Below are 23,398 nucleotides of genomic sequence, written 5' to 3' on the forward strand. Positions count from 1 at the left end.
TAAATGTTGTAACTGTATCTGCATCTACTACTTCCTCTGACAGTTCATTCCAGATACAAACCACACTATGTGAAAAGGTCCCTTTTAAATCTTTCTCCTTTCACCTCAAAATTATGCCCTCTAATTTTAAGCTTCCCTACCTTAGGTATGCTTCTCATGATATTATAAACCACTATAAGGTCTCCTCTTAACCTCCTATGTGCCAGTGAAATTAATTGCAGCCTATCCAGCCTCTCCTTATAACTCAAACCCTCCAATTATGGTAACATCCTTGTAAATCTTTTCTCCATCTTTTCCAGTTTAATAACATCCTTCCTAGGATGACCAGAACTGCACAAAGTACTCCAAAAGCAGTCTCACTAATGTCCTATGCAACTGCAACATGACATCCCAACTCATATTGAATGGTCTGAGCAATGAAAGCATGTGTGTCAAATGCCATTTGTTACCATCCTGTCTACCTGTGACTCTACTTTCAAGGAGCTATGTACCTGAACCCCAAGGTGTCTCTCTTCGATAACACTCCCCAGTGCTCTACCATTAATTATCCAAGTCCTGCCCTAATTTGTCTTACCAAAGTGCAATACCTTACATTTATCTAAATTAACTTCTCAACCCACTGTCCCAGTTGATCAATATCCTGTTGTACGCTTGGATAACCTTCACTGTCCACTTTACCACCAATTTTGGTGTCATCTGCAAACTTGCTAACCATTACTTAGTATGTTTTCATGCAAATCATTTATATAAATGACCAACGTATGGACCCAGCACTGCTCCGTGTCGAACACCACTGGTTACTGGCCTCCAGTCTGAAAAACAATCCACCACCACCACCACCTATCCACTTAGCTGAATCAAGAAAATATATAAACTGTACAAAGGTTACGTAGCTAACAGACAGTCTGTCAAGAATTTTCACATGGCTAACAGCAACTATACTTTTCTTTAAGGTACAACTCAAAGAAAATGTCAGCCAACTGTGGCTAACAAAAGGAAACTAAGATTAAAAGAAACGGCTTAAAAGTGGCCTAGAATAGTCATAAATCTGATAATTGGTAAGATTTCAGAATGCAGCAAGAAATTGATGAAGAAAGGGAGAATAGAATACAAATGCAATCTAGCAAAAACTAAAAATGTAGTCAATTTTTGCTACTACGTAGAAGGAAATGTTTGGCTTAAATGAATATGGGTCTGTTAAAGGCAGTGTCGGGAGAATTTATAATGAGGAATGGAGAAATGGCAGAGCAGCTAAATGATTACTTGCTATCTCTTCATACTGAGAGAGATTCGAGCAATCTCTCCATTAGAAATCCACGTGACTTGAGCTAATAAGTTGAAGGAAATTAGTATTTGTAAAAAGATTGTATAAGAGAAATTAATAGGGTAGCAAGTTGATAGGTCTTCAGGACCTTATAATCTACATCAGAGTTGAGGAAGTGGCCAAAGAGAGAGTCAGTGCAATAATAATATTCTTCTAAAGTTTCATGGATTCTAAACGATTCCTTCAATCAGAAGTGTGCTAATGTCACTTCATTTCTTTTTAAGAAAGGAAACGAAGGGAACCACAGTGGAAATGGACACTTGGATAAAAGTTATCTGAGTAGACTATTCTTACTGCAACAGTACGAAGTTCTAGTGAGACTACATCAGGAGTAATGTGAGCGCCTATTTAAGAATTTTTTTAATTTGAAGCAGTTCAAAAGAGATTTGCTAGGATGACCCCCTGGTACGGGGGGGATTGACTTATGAACAAAGGTTAAACCAGTTGGGACTCTACTGAGTGGAATTTAGAAGAATGAGAGGCAATCTCATTGAAACATACAGGATTCCTAAGGAGCTTATTACGGTAAATGCTGAGAGGAGAGGATGTCTCCCCTCATGGAAGAGTCTCTGACCAGATGGCATAGTCTCAGAATAATGGGGTACCAAGTTAAGCCTGAGATGTGGAGTTTCTTCTGAGCGTTGACAGTGTTTGAAATTCCTGGCCATAGAGAGCTGTGGGGGCAGATCCATTGTGTATGTTTAAGGCTGAGAGATTTTTGGTTATTTGGGGAAATCGCAGGAAAGTGTCATGAAGGATGTCAGGTCAGCCAGGATCCTGTTGAATAGTGGAGGAGGCTCAAGGGGCAGAAAGTCCTACTCCCTTCCTGTTTCTTACTGTCTTATGATTAGGGACAGTCATCATGGACTTACAAATGAGAAATAGTTTTTGTCAAACCTTTTGGGAGTTTGTTGAATACATTACTAACAAAATTATCAAAGAGAAGTCTATGGATGTAAAATATTTAGATTTTCAGAGGGTTTTTAATAAGGTCCCCACAAAACTTGATTTACAAAATCTGAGCACATGGAAAAGATAGAAGCACATGGAATAGATTAAAGATTGGCCAACATTCAGAAAGCCAAGAGAAGGAATAAATAAACCATAGATGGAAATGTGTTGCTGGAAAAGCGCAGCAGGTCAGGCTAATGCCCGAAACGTCGATCCTCCTGTTCCCTCGATGCTGCCTGACCTGCTGCGCTTTTCCAGCAACACATTTCCATCTCTGATCTCCAGCATCTGCAGACCTCACTTTCTCCTCATAAATAAACCATAATCATGTTAGCCGACTGTGACTAGTAGGGTATTGCAAAGTACACGCTATGTGTCAATGATTTGAATGTGAGGACCAAATGTAATAATTCTAAATTTGCAAATTTGATACAGAGCTAAGCAGGAATGTATCTTGTAAGAAACGTGTAAAATGTTTTCAGGAGGATATGGACAGGTTGGGTGAGAACAGAGCAAATAGTTTAGAGAAATGAGAGATTATATACTTTGATAAGAAGAACAGATATGCAGAATATTTCTTAAATGGTGAGAGGTTGAAAAGTACATAGATGCTTGGGTATCCTTGTCAATGAGTCACCAAAGATGAACATGCAAGTTCAACAAACTATTATGAAGGTTAATGGAATGTTAGCCTTTATCTCAAAAGTATTTGAGTGCAGGAGATTTACAGTCTTGTTTTGATTGTGTAGGAACTTAATTAGTCCATACCTGGAGTTCAGTATACAGTTTTGGTCTCCATATCTTAGAAAAGACATTGTTGCCATATCCTTATAACAAAGGTCCAGCAGACTTGTTCTTGAGGTGGCAAGGCTGTCCTATGAAGAGAGAATGGGCAAATAGGGCCTGTATTCTGCACATTTTTGAAGAATGAGAGATGATTTCATTGAAAGTCTACATATTACTTAGAAATAGACAGGATAAGATGTTTCTTCCGTTTGGGGGAATCTAGAACACTGGGCACAGTTTAAAAGTAAGGTAGATGCCATTTAAGACTGACATGAGAATTGTTTTTTTACTCACTGTGATAAATGTTTGGAAAATCTCTGCCCCAGACGGCTGCAGAAGTCTTTGAGTATATTTAAAGTAAGGGTTGATACATTTTTGATTATCAATAGCATAATAGGTTATAGGGATAGTGTGGGTAAACAGCAATGAAGCAGTTGATCTGCCACGATAGTGTTAAATGGCAGAGCTGGTTCAATGAGCAGAATGATTTATTCCTGCTGCTATGTTCCTAAATTTATGTAAAACTGATGCTGGTAAGTTGGAAGATATCACATGATTGGAAAAAGAACATTTTTTTAATATGTTCGAACATTACAAAATTGCATGGGGCAAGTGTGACTAACAAGAAAATATCACAAGGTCACATCAGAACTTATTTTTCTCTCAAACATATCAATGTTTTCAAATAGTTCTCGTCTGCCTCTGGTACAGTGTTTGTGAGTTATCTTCAATATAGTTATTTTGTGTGTAGGAGTGCAATGTTAAATTTTAAAGTTTCCAGAATTCCCAATTATATTTTTGAGGGATTTCTGAAATATGTACTTAGTTTAAATTTAATGTACCAAATATCCTTTGTCTAGACTATTCTGCTATTTTGTATTAAATCCCATAATAGTTCTTATTTGAGTTACTTCAGTTTTAAAGGTGTGAAGCAGAAGCTGTCTGTTAGACTGATAATGAATAGACAGAGCAAGTAATCTTGGATTGGATGCATGGTACCTACTGAAATCTTAGATATTACAGTTGGGTCTATTCCTTTCTTCCCCCATGCCCACTCCTGGTCTGTAAATAAGGAAAAGCAGTCAAAGTTGTGTTCTTGTGTATGAGAGTCAGTTGGAACATCTGTACATGGGCTTGAGTGTAGTAGGATCAGGTTCTTTTTACGGTGGCCTACATTGTTTAAGTTTTTTATTGAGAAGAAAAGAAATGGGTGGGAGTAGAATGATGGAAGCTTGACGAGTTCTGGACAGCTGAGATACCAATTGCTTTCTCCTATTTATCACTAGTAAACCAAATATATCTGCCTCTGGGCTTCATCAAAAAGAAAGACCTGTTTCACATATTTTAGGAAACTATAGGCTGGCTACCCTGACCGATCTTTAGAGCCCATTATTAAGGATGAGATTTCAGAGTGCTTGAAAGTGCATGGTAAAATAGTGGGGAGTCGGTACAGCTTCATTGAGAGGAGATCATGTCTAACAAATCTGGTAGAATTCTTTGTGAAGGTAAGGAGCAACTTAGACAAAGGAGAACCAGTGGATGTGATCTACTTGGATTTCCAGGCGGTCTTTGTCAAAAGTGCCGCACAGGAGGCTGCCAAATAAGATAAGAGCTATGATATTAGGGCAAGGTACTGGCATGGATAGAGGATTGCCTTCTGCCAGTCAGCCAAAGAGTAGGGATAAAGGGGTCTTTTTCAGGATGTCAGCTGGTGACTGGCGGAGTTCTGCACTGGTCTGTATTGACTTTATTCATTAACTTTTGGGCCAAAGAAACTGAGGGTATTGTTGCTAAGTTTGCAAATGACACAATTGGAGGGACAGGTGGTGTTGACGAAGCAGGGAGACTGCAAAAGAAATTAGACAGGGTAGGAGAGAGGGCAAAGAAATGGCAGATGGAATACATTGTGGGAAAGTGTGAGGTTATCCACTTTGGTAGAAAACAAAGAGGCATAGATTATTTTCTAAATGAGGAAAGAAGGGAAATCTGAAGCTCAGTGGGACTTGGGAGTCTTAGTTCAGGATTCTTTTGAGGTTAACATGCAGGTTCGGTTGGCAGTTAGGCAAATGCAGTGGTGGCATTAATTTCAAGAGGGCTTGAATACAAGAACTGTGATGTCCTGGTGTTATGGTATTGAAACTTGAATAGTATGAAATGTATCTAAATTACCAGTATATGTGAAATACAGTTGGTTCTGCTATAACGCATGTTTCTTCAACATGAATTGGCTGTAACGCGATTGAAGAATTTGGACCGTTATTTGTAGAATGCGAACTTTCCTTATATGAATTGGCTATAATGTGATTTTGACCCCATTAGTTTAAATGGTGCGGCTATTGTGCAGTTTTCTCTAATGCATGATCACAAGAGAACAGAACTATCGTGTTATATTGGAACTGAATATGGTCATTGGATCTTGATGGGAATGTGTACTGCTCCTGTACATATTATGGAAGAGAGTGGCCTTGTTTAACTTGATCAGGTCTGAAAATGTGTAGCTGGAAAAGCGCAGCAGGTCAGGCAGCATCCAAGGAACAGGAAAATCGACGTTTCGACCCTTCCTGAAGAAGGGCTTATGCCCGAAACGTCGATTCTCCTGTTCCTTGGATACTGCCTGACCTGCTGCGCTTTTCCAGCAACACATTTTCAGCTCTGATCTCCAGCATCTGCAGTCCTCACTTTCTCCTCCTAACTTGATCAGGTCAAAGCTTGATCCGTATCTATGAAATGGTAGTATACAGAGTAGATATACATGACTACAAATAGCCATGCTTGTAAGAGGATGGAAACAGCATTCATTATTGAGCATTGCTGGAATGGTATGAATCTGACTGCACATTAAAAAAACTGTGTACTTATTCACTGCCCCCTTGTTTACCCTCTGAGTAAAGGCACTGACTCTTTTCAAGTTCCAAGAGCACAATATGTGCTTCAGTACTTGACCTAAAGTATTACCCTTTTTTATATGGTAGTGTGCTAAGTGTCACTGACTATTTAAGTGTGGAGTGCATTAAATCAGGTTAGCACTGCAGGTTAGCACTGCTGCCTCACAGCGCCTGAGACCCGGGTTCAATTCCCGCCTCAGGCGACTGACTGTGTGGAGTTTGCACGTTCTCCCCGTGTCTGCGTGGGTTTCCTCCGGGTGCTTCGGTTTCCTCCCACAGTCCAAAAGATGTGCAGGGTCAGGTGAATTGGCCATGCTAAATTGCCCGTAGTGTTAGGTAAGGGGTAAATGTAGGGGTATGGGTGGGTTTCGCTTCGGCGGGTCGGTGTGGACTTGTTGGGCCGAAGGGCCTGTTTCCACACTGTAATGTAATCTAATCTAAAAAAAATCCAAGTCTAAAACTGTGCATATGTGCATGCTTTCTTTCCAGGCACCACTGTAGATGATGACCCACCAAGTCCAGTGTTTCCAGTTCAGATAGGGATCTGAATCCTTCCCACTGTCCCCACATGTCCACACTTTCTCTCTGCTGTAACTACGCTTGTGTCTACAGGCCAAGTGATTAGCTGAAACCTTATCCCATAGACAGATATATTTGGTTTCTTCTCATTTGAGAGTGGTGCTTGTTCCTTCCATGTTAAGTCTCATGATACTTTTTTAAGAAAGTTTTAAATGTTATGATTATGGATTAAAGTATTTTAATGAACATTAACCAAGAATAGTGATAGATGCTACTTGGCCAACAGATGTCACGCATTCCATTTCACACAATAAAGAACAGCTAGCTACAGTTACGCAGTATCCAGTTGTGTGCCAGTTGTAGCAAACTGAATGGAAGAGTGGGCTGATGTTCAACATTTTATCGGCTCACTGATGCTTTGCAGCTGTGACCTTCTAGACACTGTTGTCACAAGTTAGTTTCGGCTGTGATGTAAGAGAAATTCTTTTGAAATAGGTTGTGGCACAAGGACTAAATCGACAGCTACTAGCAGTTGGCTAATAAATTCCAGATTCTCCAACAGAACCTTGAGATGTACCCTAACCCTGTCTGTAAGAGCTAGCTATTGCATCAGTAGATGTTTTTCAAACTGCTCTTCATCAACATACAGTAGTCCCCGTACCCATGGGGATACGTTCCAAGACCTACCCATGCAAGCCTGAAATTATGGAAATTTACCTCCTCGGCAGCCCCTTAGTCCCTAGTTCTGGAATGTTCCATGTAATATGTATGGACCATGGGAAACCGCAGAAACCGACTCTGCGAATACAGCGGTCGCCATGTACATGCAAACAGCATATCATTTCTTTTAACTGTTTAATTTTCCTAGGTAGTCTGTATAATTATTGCTCATAAGAATGATCCCAGGGCTCAGGAAAGGTCTTTGGATTGGCCATGCTAAATTGCTCAAAAATGTCCAAGGGTGTGCAGACTATGTTGGTTAGCCATAGGAAATGCAGGGTTACAGGGATGGGGTGGAGGTGGAGAGTCTGGGCGTAATGCTCTTCAGAGTGTTTGTGTGTGCTTGTTCGGCCAAATGGCTTGTTTTCACACTATAGGGATTCTATGGAAGTTTTGTGGATGAAGGGCTTGTCGTGTGCAGTGTGTTGAAGACTCTGGGTCAGAATACTGAGAGGCCCGGATAGAATGGACATGGACAAAATGTTTCCACTCTATTGAGATAATTGTTTATGGACCCAGCCAGATCCCCGCAAAATACTTTAAAAGATAGCCTAGACCCTAACTTTCTCTTACTTTAAAGGCAGATGTGAAGTGGATATTCCAGGTGTGATACAGTTGGTCAAACCACTCAACTTTAAGCAAAATAGAATTTATTTAAACACTGCAGGTGAAACACGAACAAAAGAAAAAGGAATTTAGAATAACCTATTAGTAAACTTAGCCAACCTGATACAGTAACTATTTTTAATTAACTGCTCCAATTCAGTAACTTCCCACAAACACCTCTTGGCAAAAAGGTAAATTCAAATACAGATTCTTAACCAGCAAGAGGGAATAATGTACAGATATTTCAGAAGTAGGTCAGAGGAGTACTTTGCTGAAGTTTGCAACTTCCCTGGACTCTCACATCTTGAACTGGGAGATGTTATAGCTAAAAACAAACTAGAAAAATCCTGAACTGGGAGAACTGGCCACTCCCCTTCCACCCTTGAACTAGTCTCTTCCTAAACTGTTCGGGTCCTCTGCCTTGACCACCTTTCTTCAAAAAAAAACAAGGACAAAATATCCTTTTTAAAGTGACAGCATCGTCACACCAGGACCTGAGGGCAAGGAGTGAAGGGATGACCATTTAGAACTGAGATGAGAAGGTATTTCTTCAGCCAGAAGGTATTTTGTCTTTGGAGCTCATTACTGCAGAAGGCTTTGGAAGGCAAGTCAATTTAAGACTGAGAGAAAGATTGATAAGGGGATCAAGGGTTGCAGGGAAAAGTGGGGTTGAGAATCAGCCATTATTCAATGACAGAGCATACGCGATGGGCTGACTGGCCTATATCTTAGGGTCTTATGTTAGACTTTACAGACACTGGTAAGTTAGTATAAGGCCTTCAGAGTTGCTTATCTGCTAATTAGAATATGTGTGGGTGAGCAACACAATGAGTATGCCTGCTCATTGGACCTCCTATTTTTTCAAGAATCTGACAGCACATTTGCTGCCCTAATGGTCAGTGCAAGTGCACATTTACTGTGCAAACTTGTTTTACAGATGTTCAAATCATGTGAATGAAATTCAATAGAGCAGCTTTTTTTTTTAACAAGCTGAACCTGCCTGAGATAAATACAAATCTGATTTTGGGGTTCTACTTATATTGCTTTGTCAGTACTTCACCTTGCTGTAGCATAGGAAATATCCACAACTGTAGCTGACTTTTCATGTGGTCACAGCCAATTGCACTGACATATCTGCTGTATGACATAGTCACTAAGGTCAAGAGTATAGGAAACGTTGCATACACCAAGTCTTTCTTCGCTCAGGAAAGGTCCTTGGAAAAACACATACTCGAAGCAAACAACCCCGACTATGGGAGCAAATATACAGGCAGTATCTCACTTGGGAATAGCATGCATTAGTTAAGCGACATAAGTCAATGTAGCTGCAAATCAGGTTGTCATAGAAAGCCTTGTTGAATAAAATAACCTGCTAATTCAGGCCTAACATAAATACAAAATGACAAACTGAAGTTTGTGTAGCTGTGCAATCATGAGGCTGTATTAAATCCCAAATCAGCATTTAGGTAACATTTAAAGTGCAGAAAACACTTGAATGTTAAGTAAAATGGGGAAACTATAGCATGAATTGAATAGACAAAAAAATTGCACCGTATGTTTGAAATGGGAATTAAAGTGTATGATGAAAATTGAATCCAATGTCATGTTGAAGGATACAGCAAATTCCAAAATTCGGTTCAATGTCCACTGAGTTTTGGTGATTGAAATCTGTGATCTTGTGCTTTTTTAATGTATTTTGTCTCTTCGTTGCTTATGCTTTGACAATGTTTTTCACAGAAGCTGTACAGATCAGGAAGTTCACAAATTTAATTGACATGGTTTGTGTTAGGTTAGTTGATATGAGCCGATGTAATCAGTATTCTGAGGTAGGAGGAGGCTGGTCAAGAATATAGTATAGGGATTTCAGTCTCTTAGGGAAATATCAACTTGATTTAGTTCCTCCCTCCCTCTGGAAAGTTTCATTTCATGGTTGTCTATATTGATATTGGTACAACTTTGAACATACATGTGTTGCCTTGTCTTGCAGTCTACTGAAGTAGTCCTGACAAGAGGCAAGTAATATTCATGTCATACAAGTGCCATCTCCAACAACAGAAAGTCTAGCCAAAATGCCTTAACTTTCAGTGGCATTCCCATGACTGAATCCCCTACTATTAGCATCCTGAGGATTACCTTTGACCAGAAACTGAACTAAACCATCCATATGAATACTCTGACGACAAGCTGAGGTCAGGGGCTAGGAATCCTGCATTGATTAACTCCCCAGAGCCTGTCCATCATATGCATGTCACATGTCAGGAATATGATAGAATACTCCCTACTTGCCTGGATGAGTGTAACTTCAACAATACTCATGAAGTTGATGCCAGTCAAGAAAAAGCAACCACTTGATTTGTACCACATCCACAAACATTTATTCCCTCCACCACGGATGCCCAATAACAAGTGTTTACCATTGACAAGATGCACTGCAGAAATTCACTGAAGCTTCTTAGATAGCACCTTCCAAACCTGTGACCAGTATCACCTAGAAGGACACAGGCAACAAATACATGAGAATGCCACCTCCAGCAAATCCCCCTCCAAGTCACTCACCATCTTGATTTGGAAATATACCATGGTTTCTTCACTGTTGCTCCATCTATAATGTTTATCTGCACGAAATGGATTGACACAGCTCACCACCATTTTCTCAAGGGCACTAAGTGCAATAAGTAAAGGGTGGAATGAAAACTACATTCCCATAAAGGAAGTAAAAGTTCCCTATTTTGGTGGGGAAAAAGAACAACCTTCTACTGTGTTGGACATGATTTGAAAACAAGTGCCTAATTCCATAGTGAGGTACTTTTCAATTATGGTCATTTTAACTGGGTTAAGTAAACTGGTACATTTATTATTATATTGGGCTTGCTGTCAGAGATCTGAATTTCACTTTGACATAAATGAGTAGGGACAGTCTTAATATGTGGTGCACCCTCCACAATTTGAACATGTTTGAAAATTTAACAATGGCACACTTCCCAAAGATGTATTTCACTCGTTTTTCCAGCCTCTGTAGAAAGTATATTGCAAGAGCAAATTGCAGTAATAAAAAAAACTTGAGATTAATAAGAACCGAACACATCCAAGATCATCAGCCTGAAACATTTATTTGTTTCTCTCTCCACAGATGCTGTCCAACCTGTTGAGGTATTTTCAGCATTTTACATTTTTAATTATTATTTGATGCAATACTCATCTTTGATTGCTACTGGATGAATCAAGCGGATTCACTTCATCAATAACAAACTTGCATCTTTTAATGTAATTCATACATCAAGGTGCTTCATAGGAGAGTAATTGCACAAAAATTGTCAGTGAGTCACAAAAAAGGATAATACAGCAGACTGTCTAAATCATGACTGTCAAAAGAGGTAGCTTATTTGAGGAGAGAAGAGTAAGTACAAGCAGTCATTTTGCATTCATTCTCACTTTTAATTTTAGGAGGAGATTTTAAAAAGAACAGATTGCCAGATCTGCTTTCCCTAAGGCAGCACTATTTTGAAATAAGAACAAATCATTTCTGGTACACAGGCTTCAACTAAAAGAGGAATGAACTTTATTTGCAGTTCAATTCTGCTTGCTTCTGCTGCTTAGAAGCAGAGTATTGCAGGTGTTGAGTTTTCTCCCTTCTTAAAGCACCTGACAATATTTTTACAAGAGCAATGGTTTATATTTAGTTAGCATCCCAAGGCAACTTACAGTGACATTATCGAACAAAATTTGAACCTGAACCACCTAACATATTAGGTGACAAAAAGCATGGCGAAACAGGTGAGCTTTAGGAAAGATCTTGAAGAGGAGGTAGAGAAAGAATTAGAATAGACAGGTTTATGGAAATAATTGCAAACTTTAGATCTTGTCAGTGGAACTGTAGCTGTTAATGGTGGATTGAGAACAAAACCTGAGGTGCACAAAATGGAGTAAGCCACACAGTCAGGTTGAGGAAGACTTTGCTAGAGGGAAACTGAGGCAGAATGAGTAATTGTGAATTTGAGTCAAATTAAAAATCCTGAACAAAGGTGCTTTAATTCAGGTTAGTTCCAAAACATAAAGTCTTCAGAGCAAGAGGAGTGAGGAAATAAGGTATTGATTGAAAAGCCTGTCAGTACCAAAACAAATGGTACTTCAGCATCAAGTACAGGGAACACAATTGAATAGTATGATTTGGTTTGATTGGTATTTCCAAACTTTAACACAGACTAAATACCCAGAAGTTGTGAGGTGACTTAATTGAGACATACAGGATAATCAACGGGTTAGATGGGGTGAATAGTGAGAGCCTTTTTCCTCTTTTTTCTTGGATGGTGATGGCTAGCAGGAGAGGACAGAGCTTTAAATTAAGGGGTGATAGATATAGGACAGATGTCAGAGGTTGTTTCTTTACTCAGAGTAGTAAGAGCGTGGAACGCACTGCCTACGACATAGACTCACCAACTTTCAGGGCATTTGAAAGGTCATTGGGTAGATGTATGGATGAAATTGGAATAGAGTAGGATAGATGGGCTTCAGATTAGTTCCACAGGACGGCGCAACATCGAGGGCCGAAGGGCCTGTGCTGCGCTGTAATGTTCTATTTCATTTTTAACTTCCTTGACTTTTTTTCATTTTTCTGCAAAATAGTTCATTTTTTCATAGAAAGTCCATACTTATTCTAAAGTCATCAGATAGCTTTTAGAGTTATAAGGTAGCAAGTTAGAAGTGCCAGTTGGAGTGTATATTCTGCAGTATATGTGAAGTCATGGACATGTCATGTGTCCCACGTAAACCCATCCACAGGAAGTATCATCAGCTACATTAGCTTGAGGTCTGGGTTTTGAGACTTGATCAGTGGTAATGTGCATCCATGAGGCAGAGGACTATGCAGCTATCTTGTCCATGGAGATGGTCACACCAAGTTAAAAATGTATAGGTAGAGAAGGGATGGGTGACTTCTGGGTAGTCTACAAAAATCAGACAGGTAATACAAGAGTCCCCTGAGTGTCTCGTGCTTGCTAATTGGTACTCCATTTTGGATACTGGTGAGGTTAACAGTTCCTTAGGGAATTGTAACCAAGGCTGGATCATGGGTGACTCTGTAAAGGGAAGAAGAAAGAGTTTCTGCTGGAATTTCAAATCCGGTTTGAGGACAAACTGGAGTCCGGTACATGTGTTCTGATGTTAAGCAAAGCTAATTACATTGTATGAGGGTAGATTTATCCTTAGGGGACTGGGCAGAAAGATTAAAAGATAAGGCAGTTGATGAACAATAGTCATTTAAGAAGGTATTCTGTTCCTTTCAACTAAAATATCTTCCAAAGAGAAAGTTAAGATTGTAAGACTAAGAGAAAGCATTCGTGGCTAGGCAAGAAAGTTAAAAATAACATAATGTTATAAAACCAAGGTATACCATCATGCAAAGATCAGCGGCAGGCTGGAGAATTGGGGAATTTTTAAAGACCAGCAAAAGATTGCGAAAAATATGTAATAAAAAGACCAAGGATCGATTCTAAAGAAAACTAGCAAAAAATTTAAACACATAGCAAACATTACTACTCTTTTCCTATTTATATTCTTATAGAAAATGTTGATCCTTGGACAAAACCAAGGAGTTAACAATGGGGAATACAGAAATGGCAGGGACACAAAATTCACAGTGGAGGACAATGAAACTATCCCAAAAGTAACAGATAATGCAGAGATTATAGAAAATCAGGAACTTTAAATAATCATCACCACAAGCAAAAAAGTATTCAACAAACTATTGGGAATAAAGATAGGTAGGTTCTCAGGGCCTGATGGCCTACATCCTAGGGTCTTAAAAGAAGTGGCACAGACAGAGTGGATCCATTGGTTATAATATTCCAAAATTCCCTGGATTCTGGAAAGGTTTCATTGGATTGGAAAATGCTAATGTAATTCAAAATGTTCTTCAAAAAGAAAGGGAGGCAGACAGTAGAGAATTATTGAACATCTGTTTTTGGGAAATTGTTGCAATTGGAAATTGGAGTAGAAATAATGGGGCATTTAGAAAGTCAGAACTCAATCCATCAGAGTCAACATGGCTTTCTAAAAGGTCATGATGAAGGGTGTATGCCCCAAACATTGATCTTCCCACTCCCCGGATGCTTCCTGACCTTTGTTTTTCCAGCACCACGCTCTTGTTCCTAAAAGGTCAATCATGCCTTGATTAATTTGCTCAAGGTCTTCGAAAATGTAATGAAGCAGATTATTTGGGTCCTGTAGATGTATATCTGGATTTCCAGAATGCATTTAATGTGCCACACAAAAGATAATACACAAGCTATGATTCCATCAGGTTAAGGGTAATATTAGCTTGGATAGAAGATTGGCTAATCAGCAGGAAGCACAGTTGGAATAAATGAGTCTTTTTGGTCTGCACGCTGTAACTTGTGTGTGCCATAGAATGCAATCCTTAGGGCCCCAGTGTGTACAAGCAGTAATTATCCATACATCCAGATCATTCAGGTTGAACGTACTATAGCCACATTTACAGATATTACTAAAATACTGTATGTGGGAAAGTAAGTTGTAATGAGGAAATGAGAAATTTAAAAATTGATATGGGTAGATTGGGTGAATGGGCCAGAATTTGGCAGAATGAATTTAATGTGGATAAGTGTGAGCATACCCATTTTGTTCAGAAGAGTAAATAGGCAACTTATCACCTAAATGGAGAGAAACTTCCGAATGCTTCAGAGTGTCCTTGTGCGTGAGTTGCAGAAAGATAGTATGCAGGTACAGAGGAAATATGGAGGGCAAATGGAATATTTGGAATTGCCATAAAGGCTTTTGATAAATGCTTTTATATCAAGTAGGGAAGTGTTATTGCAACTGTAAAGGCATTGGTGAGACTGCATCTGGAGTACTGTGTCCCCATACTTGAGGAAGGTTGTAATTGCATTGGAGGCAGTTTGGAGAAAGTTCACTAGATTACCTCCAGAGATGAGAAGTTTGTCTTATGAGGAGAATTTGACCAGTTAGGTCTATACTCACTAGAATTTAGAAGAATTTAAAAGATCTAATTGAGATATATAAGATGGTAATTGACAAATTACACAGAGTGGATGTTTCCCCTTGTGGAGCAACTGGAATGAGAGGTCATAGTTTTAGGATAAGGGGTGACAATTTTAAAACAAATGAGGTATTACTTCTGTCAAAGAGTTGTAAATCTATAAGATTCACTACTCCAGAGTGCAGTGGACGAAGGAAGCTTAATAATTTGAGGAGGAGATGGACTGACATTTAATGTGGAAAATGTTAAATGGAGAATAGGTACGAAAGTGAAGTTGAGGCCAAGATGAGATCAACCATGATTGTATTAAATTGCAGAGAAGGCTTGAAGGCCTGAATTGCCTACAGATGTTTCTAAGAGAAAGTGAGGACTGCAGATGCTGGAGATCAGAGTCGAGAGTGTGGTGCTGGAAAAACACAGCAGGTCAGGCAGCATCCGAGGAGCAGAAGAATTGACGTTCCTGGAAAGAGCCTTTCATCAGTAATTATCCTGATGACTAGCTCTTGGCTGAAACGTCCATTCTACTGCTCCTCGGATGCTGCCCGACCTGCTTAGGTTTTTCAGCACTACACACTCTACAGATGCTTCTCGTTCTAATGATTGGGTCATGGTGAGACTTGTACAATGGACATCAGTCACTCTTCATGGAACTGGGACTGATATTCTTGCAAGGAGATTTGCTAGTGCTTTTGGGATAATTTTAAACTAGAGTGTGCTGCGGGGGTTGGGGGGGGAGGTGTTGGTGGGATCTGAGGGGTTGTACAAATTGGAAGGAAATAAAGTTGTTAACAAGACGCTGCAAATATGCTCGGAAAATGAAAAGACAGGCGAAATTAGCCAAGCACTGGTAATGGAATGATATCTAAAATACAAAATTAAGTGCAGTCTATCTTAATGGACGCAGCATTTGTAACAATGTAGATGATCTAAAAGCACAAGGAGAGACGCATCGGTATGATCTAATCACCATTACAGTAACGTGGCTGCATGATGAAAACAGGAAACTGAGTATTTCAGGATATTCAACATTTAGGAACAACAAAGAAAAGGAAGTGGCGTTGCACTGAGAAGGGATATGGTCACAACGTTAGTAAGAGAAGATCTCAGATTGGAAGAACAGTGCATGAAATCTGTTCAGTAGAAGTAATGGGCAGCTGGCATTGGTTGGAGTGAATTATATGCCACCAATTGATAATGGTAGTGTAGAGCAGGGTTTTGTTCAGTCTATAAGAGAAGTATATAATATGGGCCACAGTATTCTTATAGGTGACTTCGATCAACAAATTGAGCACTATAGCCATTCAAGACAACTTTAATGGAATGTGTTAGGGATGTTTTTGTAGAGTAATATGTTGAGGATCCAACTAGAGGACATGGTATTTTAGAGTAGTATTATGTAATTAAAAAGGACTAATTAAAATCTTGTAAAGGAACCTTTAGGGATGAGTGACCACAGCATGATAGAATTTTGCACTGTTTGAAACTGAAGTACTTTGTTCTGAAACAAGGGTGTTAAATTTGAATATGGGAAATTATGAAGGCTGAGGAGGATTGGGGAAAATACATTTAAAAGGCATGACTATACATTGGCAATGGATCATCTTTAAAGAATTATAACATGATTTACAGAGACTTTACATTCTTTCAAGGTGAATAAAATGGCGATAAAGGAAGCTCAGGATTCTGAGATTTAAAGAAAAGGCATGTAAAGTTGCCAGCAATGGCAATAATTCTGAGGATTCGGAGATTTATAAGACTACAACAAAGGAGGACCAAGAAATTGATAAGGGAAGGGAGAATAGAATACGAATGCAATCTATCAAAAAAGGTAAAAAGAAGGAAATATTTGTCTCAAATGAATGTGTATGTAATACAGGAGGAATGGCAGAGAAGCTAGATTATTAGTTTGTTTCTGAGGAAGAAGCCAAAAAACTTCCAGAACTGGAGATCCAAAAGGCTAGGGAAATGAGCTCAAGGAAATTAACATTTGAAGAAGATTGTACTGTAGAAGTTGATGAGGCTGAAAGTTGACAAATCTCATGTCCTAATGGTCTGCATTCCAGAATGTTTAAGGAGGTGGCTAGAGAGGTAATGTATGCATTGATGATTATCTTCCAAAATTCAATAAATTATGGAATGATTCCTACAGTTTGAAACATGGCAAATATTACCTCATTATGTAAGAAGGATGCAAGAAAGAGAACAGGAAATGACAGATCTGTTACCTTACATCAGTAGTAGAGGAAAATGCCAGAATCTATTCTAAAGTTTGGGATAAATAGATACCTGGTTGATGCTGGGATTGGGCAAATTAGGCATAGTCAAAATTGATTCGTGAATGGGAAATTGTGTTTGAAGGGAGTTGTGTGGAGGATGTAACTAACTAAATTGATGGCGTTCATCAATTTTCAGAAGGCTTTTGATAACCCCCCCCCCCCACACACACAGGAGTCTAGTGAGAAAAATTAAAGTATATATCATAGGAGATACTGTACTCGTGTGGATTAATAATTGGTTAACAGAAAACAGTAGGAATAAATGGGTCATTCTCATGTTAGCAGCCTGTGACCAGTGCGATGCCACGGGATCAGTACTTGGCCCCAGCTGTTCACAGTACAGGTATATATTAATAATTTGGACTCAGAAACTAAATGTAACATTTACATATGATATAAAGGTAAGTGGGAATGTGTGTTGTGAAGATCAAATAAGAACTTACAGTTTACAGTGGGGTGTTGGAGGCAAGAGTAATGGGATAACAAGGTGGAAAAACATTCAATACATAGATCCATTTAGCAATATTGGAAGCATTCAGTATGCAAGGTCAGCTAACAAGGGGAAAAATATCCATTGTATGAATCCAGTTAACAAGGTTAAGAACATTCATTGTATAACAATAAAGGGTTTGATCTGTGCTATTGATACTCGCTGATTGTAACGGTCACCCAATTAATATGTATGTTGCCTTATCTGGATGTTCCTCCCTGTAAAATGACTGTATAGTTCATTGAGAAACTGCTCTTCCAGAGAACTCATCTCTGTGCACATGGGCGATTATTCTCTCTCCCTTTAGGGCCCAGAATAAAGATGAAGGAGGTAAAATTATGCTGTGCCTCCGAGCATTTTGCTTTGACTGGTGTGGGGGGGGGGATGGTGGTTGTGGGGAATGACACGACAGGGGGACTCTCTAGATGGTATGAAGTTAAATGTAGTGGAAATGCAGAGACTTGAGTGTTCCATGCATAGATCTTTAAAATGTCATAAACAGATGCAGGAAATAATCAAGAAAGCTAATGGAATGCTGACCTTTGTATCTGGAACACTGGAGTACATGGATACAGACATTATGCTGTAGTTAAATAAAATCCTGGTTAGACTTCATTTGGAATACTGTGAGCAGTTCTGAGCACCACACCTTAGGATAGATTCGCCTTGGTGAGAGCACACCACAAGTTTACAAGAATGGTACCAGGATTTCGGGATTAAGTTATTAGTGATTACGTGAATTAGGCCTGATTTCGCTAGGATTAGAAGTTTAAGATCTTCAAGATATAAACAAGAAAAGCCAGGGTCGATAAAGATAAAACATTTTCATTGGCTGGGGATTCTACAACTCGGGGGCATGAGAATTAGGGCCAGGAGAAATGTTAGGAAGGGATATGGATGAAAAGCAGGTTTATGGAGTTAGGCCACATCAGCCATGATCTTACTGAATGGTGGAACAAGTTTGAGAGGCTAAATGGCCAACTCCTATTCCTATGTTCCTTTAAAAGCTGACTGCTCAAAACTGGTCATCCATGACATGCTGTGGGTCAATAACAGCAGCAGTAAAATTGTATTCCATCAAAATCTGCAATCTTGTGGTGTGATGCATCCATCACTCTATCATTAGATGGGTTGGCACAAATTTCCCCCTAATTAAATAGTGAACTGGAGGAGACCCCTGGGAGTCCAACTCATCAGTACAAAAGATAAGGATGAAGAAATTTGCAGCCATCTTCAATCAGACATGTGAGATGGATGATCTATTTTAGCCTCTTCCAAGGACCTCCAGTTTAACTCCCAAGAGATTGTGGGGCCTCCTCCAATTCACTGTTTAATTGTCCACCACCATTTGCAGAAATTCAATCTCCTGTACAACTGGAGATTACCGTAGTGGGGGAGAGAAGTCTTGTGCCAACCCATCTATTGAAGTTAGACCGTGCACAAAGCAAGATGGATTGGGACTATTTATCCCAGGCCTCCAGACACTACCACCGAAGCTTCCAAAGCAGTGTTCTTGGCCCAGCCATCTTCATCCATGACAATCCCTCTGCAGAAAGTAAAAATTGAGGATTTTCACTTGAGGACTGTGTAGTCTTGGAATCACTTTCAGTTGTGATGTGGAGGTGCCAGTGTGGTCACTCTTAATTGTAAGACTAGGCCAATTGCAATCAGACTGAGATTTGGGAGAGCTGATCAAAAGGAGCTTTTAGTTCAGGCGAGCTACAACTTGTGTTGGGTGAATGTGTTTTCTCAAGCTTCACTAAATTCATTCAGGCCATCACATTCACCTAAATGTGACATTTAATAAATGGCTATGGTCAGCAGTTGTGTTCACTATGGAACACTGGTGTCTTGAGTGAGGTCTGTCTTCCTCCTTTGCTTCTTTGGGAATGTTTCTTCTGTGCAGCATCTTTTTCTTTAAAACTTTTCAAAGTGCTGGTACTTCACCATTCTAACATTATTAGTTTTGGGTTGCACTATTGTCCCCCCTCATGACTCCATGCCTGATGTAATTGAGTTCAATTTATATGAATTAAGCTAGTGTGACTTGGGTCTGACGCAATCTTTTGTGTTTTACAGTTCAGCTTACCATGTTATTGCACAATGTGGTTTTTCAGGCAAGAGTTTGCACTGATAATCTGCTGACTGAATTAATAGTATTGTTTGTTAGCATGTCATCACTTCTACAGAACTTTCTGCTGTAATTTCATGTCTGCAAGCAGCAAAATGGAGTGGATAGCAGAGATTGAGGCAGATAAATGGCAAGTAACATTCATGACACACGACAAGCATGTTCAACGAGCGATTCTACCCATCTCTTCTTGAAGTTCAATAGCATTGCCATCACTGAATCCCTTGCCGTCAAAGTCCTAGGCTTAGCATTGATCAGAAATAGAGATCAACTGTATAAATGCTCTGGGCAAGCTGGACACAAACCAAATGTATGGTTAAAATGCTCTTCACTTCTCTGGTTGAGTGAAACTCAGTTACTGTGAGCTGTATACCATGCAGGATAAGGCAACCTACTTGATTGGCACCCCAATTAACATTTCTCCCTTTATCTCAAGTAGTGGCACAGTGGCAGCAGATTGCACCAGTGCATTCTCACCAAGACTCCTTCAACAGCATATTCCAAATCTGGCACCATTGCCATTTAGAAGGGCAAGGAGAGAAGATGCATTGGAATGCACAACCTATAAGCTCTCTGCTTAAGCATACACCCATCCTGAGTTGGAGCTATATCATTTTTACTTTGTTACACACTCATAGTTCTGGAACTCCTTCCCTAACAGCGCTCTTGAGTGTGCCAGCATCAGACAGACTCCAGCAGTTCAAGAAGATGCCTCACCAATACCACCACAAACATGATAACTACTGACCTCGTCAGTGATGTTGATGTCCCATGTTCAAATATTTAAAAAGAAAATCAACAATTAACTGATAGTTGTTCAATGCATTAGAATTCCTAGCCAAGATGGAGTCTTGTCACGGTAGACTGTTCAGCTTGTATCAGTGTTGTCTTGGTAAGAATCAAATCCACGGCACTCTGAATCCTCTATTTCTGACTATACTAATGTTCAGGTGATTTATATTAAAATGAGAAAATAGTGCAAATGTTTGTTTTGTTTTAGGGATATGGGCTTCACTGGCTAGACTAATGTTTATTGTGTATCCCTCTGCTTTTGCAAAGCTGGTGGTGAGCCTTGAACTGCTGCAGTCCATTTGGTAAAGGTACACAGTGCTGTTAGAGATGAAGTTCCAAAATTTTGACTTTGTGATACAGAAGGAATGGTGATATATTTCCAAGTTAAGACCATATGCAACCTGGAGGGGTACTTGAAGTGGTGTTACCACGTATCTACTTGTCTGTGTAGCGGTTGCAGGTTTGGAAGGTGCTGTCACAGGAACCTTGGTAAATTTCTGTGCATCTTGTAAATTGTACACACTGTTGCTGCTCAGTCCTGGTTGGAGGAGAGAATGTTTGTGAATGTGCTGTAAATTAAGTGAGCTACTTTGGATGGGGTCAAGATTGAGTGTTATTGGATCTGCAATCATTGAGACAAGTGTGGAGTATTCAATCATGCATCTGATTTGGCAGACAGGCTTTGGAGTCAAGAGATGAGTTGCTTGCTGCAAGATTCACAGCCTCTGACTTGTTCTTGAAGCCACTATATTTATATGGCCAATGCAGTTCCAGAGTTTGCTGAATTTGTTTCCTGAAAACGTCTGCTAATCAGATAACTGCTGTGACCTCAATATGAGACTTGGAATTTTTAGAAAATGCTCTTGGACGCCCGAAACTTAGTGAGTAAGTATTGTATCTTATAGTATAGACAGTGAGCTGTAAATGGTACGAATGTCAGAAGATTTACACTTGATTTCAACATCCCTGACCAATCTTGTGCAAAAGAAAAACAAGACATTTTATTCCTGCTTTATATCTAGACACTAGAAAGAACGCATGTGAATGTCTCAGGATATGTTAAAGGCTGTGATCTCACTACCATACTGAGACTTTGTTGTCATTGTAATCACATGAGTGAGTTGCCAAGGGGTGATCAGATTTCATCAATCTAGCAGCAGTCAGAAAAAGGGGAAGAGACTGACTGTAGGAAGGAATACGATTCAGAAAATTACAAGGAAATGGATTTTTATTTCATTAACTGTTTTTAAACAGACAAGAATGCTAACAGGCCATATTTTTGTTAGCTTTCTCAAGAATGTATTCCTGTAAATTGATATGACTAGCAGATAATGTTACTCAAATTAGTTTGAGTCAGTAGTGAGATATTTATTGGACATTCCTTTAAATCTAAAAATCAGAAATTACAGGTTTGGCAAGATACTTCGATTTAACCTCGTCATTCATAATATTTCAGATGGTGAGAATATTTCAAAACTTTTTATTGAATTTTTCTGTTAAGTGTTTCATTACATCATCTGTTGTGTGGAATTTTACTAGAGGATTGAAGTAAAATTTAATTTTTTTTTCAAATTCTGTTTTAATTTTAGAAATAAACTTTCATAGGGAACGTTGAAGGGGAAATCTATCCTTCCTGAAAGGGAAGCGGCCATGTTAGCACGATGAAAAGAGCATAGTTTACATTGCTGATGATAGTCAGCTGGCTAGATTTGCTGGGGCACTATAAAAGACAGTTCGGTTATCAACCTTTGACACAGAAGTATGCGCTTGATGCTGCAACTGTAGGCTTTATAAAAACCATTTTTTAGGTTCTTGTGTTGGGACCTTTCTTCTACCCTCCTTTCCCCTCTGGAGGAGCTGGATCTTGTTCATATTTCTATTGGCATGGGCAGCCACTTTGGTCCATGCCAATATTCTTCAGGTCGATGTCAAAACTTGAATGATTACCTGGCTATAAATGATACCACAGACTTGCCCAATTGCACATATGTCCACTATCAGAGGTATTGGACAGCAATCAAGAATAAAAACATTTTAAGGGTGTTGTGTTGACCATTATAAAAGTAATGAAGCAACAGCAAAGTTGTGAAAGCCCTTAGTAAGATGTATCTGAGATTTATAATCATTTGCTTTTAATTAACAGCACCTTGAGATGACCTATTAAGTCCAAAGTTGCAATCTTTGTACCATGTATTAATCTGATGTCTAAGATAACTAACTTCATTTTTACAGCAAGATGCCAGCTCCTGTCCGATTACGAGAGTTGATTCGCACTATCCGTGCTGCCAGGACACAAGCGGAAGAACGAGAAGTCATTCAGAAAGAATGTGCACTTATCAGGTCATCCTTTCGAGAGGAAGACAACACATACCGTTGTCGAAATGTAGCAAAACTTATCTACATGCATATGCTTGGATATCCAGCACACTTTGGTCAGGTATGTTATGATAAATTAATTTTGAGGTTTTCTTTGAGTTACTCTTCAGTTTTGTTTGTTGATGCTCTTTTTGATGATGGAGCAATATTTTAAAATGTGGTCACCTATTTAGGATAGAGATGAGGAGAAATGTTTTCTGTCCGGGTTGTGCAACTTTGGAAACTTTGCCTCAGAAGCTAGTAGAGATGGGTAAGTGGATATTTTAAGACAGAGATACTTTCTTAGTGGTCAAGGAAATCCAAGGTTATCAGAGAGAGAGCAGAATGTTGAAATCAAAACATAGTATTGATCAGTCTGCAGAGCAGGCTGGAGGGGCTGATGGCTTGCTAATACTCCTAATTCCCATGTGTCAATGAACTAGTAATATAGATTAAGTTTTTTTTTTGTTCATTTTCTCTAATTTTCTCCTTTCCTATTGGAGGCAGTCCTTCATATTGTTGGATAGAGTCAGTGTCAGGTGAGCTTG

The 23,398-nt window shown here is 39.3% G+C and overlaps 1 protein-coding gene across 4 annotated transcripts in view; it reads left to right on the top strand.

Moving 5' to 3' along the window:
* LOC122560002 (AP-1 complex subunit gamma-1-like) overlaps nt 1–23,398 on the top strand; it is a 139,878-nt gene that overhangs the window by 21,804 nt on the left and 94,676 nt on the right. For 2 of the 4 annotated variants that reach the window (XM_087994980.1, XM_087994978.1), the window contains exon 2: nt 22,728–22,932. In XM_087994980.1, coding sequence (XP_087851106.1) covers nt 22,732–22,932 — 201 coding nt within the window. In that variant the 5' untranslated portion in view covers nt 22,728–22,731. Of the gene's footprint in view, nt 1–10,921; nt 10,942–21,933; nt 21,955–22,727; nt 22,933–23,398 lie in introns of those variants that run through there. The other 2 variants (XM_043710150.2, XM_087994981.1) reach the window with 2 other exon arrangements.

Source organism: Chiloscyllium plagiosum, unplaced genomic scaffold (assembly GCF_037043375.1).
Source record: "Chiloscyllium plagiosum isolate Xiang-an unplaced genomic scaffold, Cpla_swu_hap1 HiC_scaffold_15, whole genome shotgun sequence".
Classification (NCBI taxonomy): Eukaryota; Metazoa; Chordata; class Chondrichthyes; order Orectolobiformes; family Hemiscylliidae; genus Chiloscyllium; species Chiloscyllium plagiosum.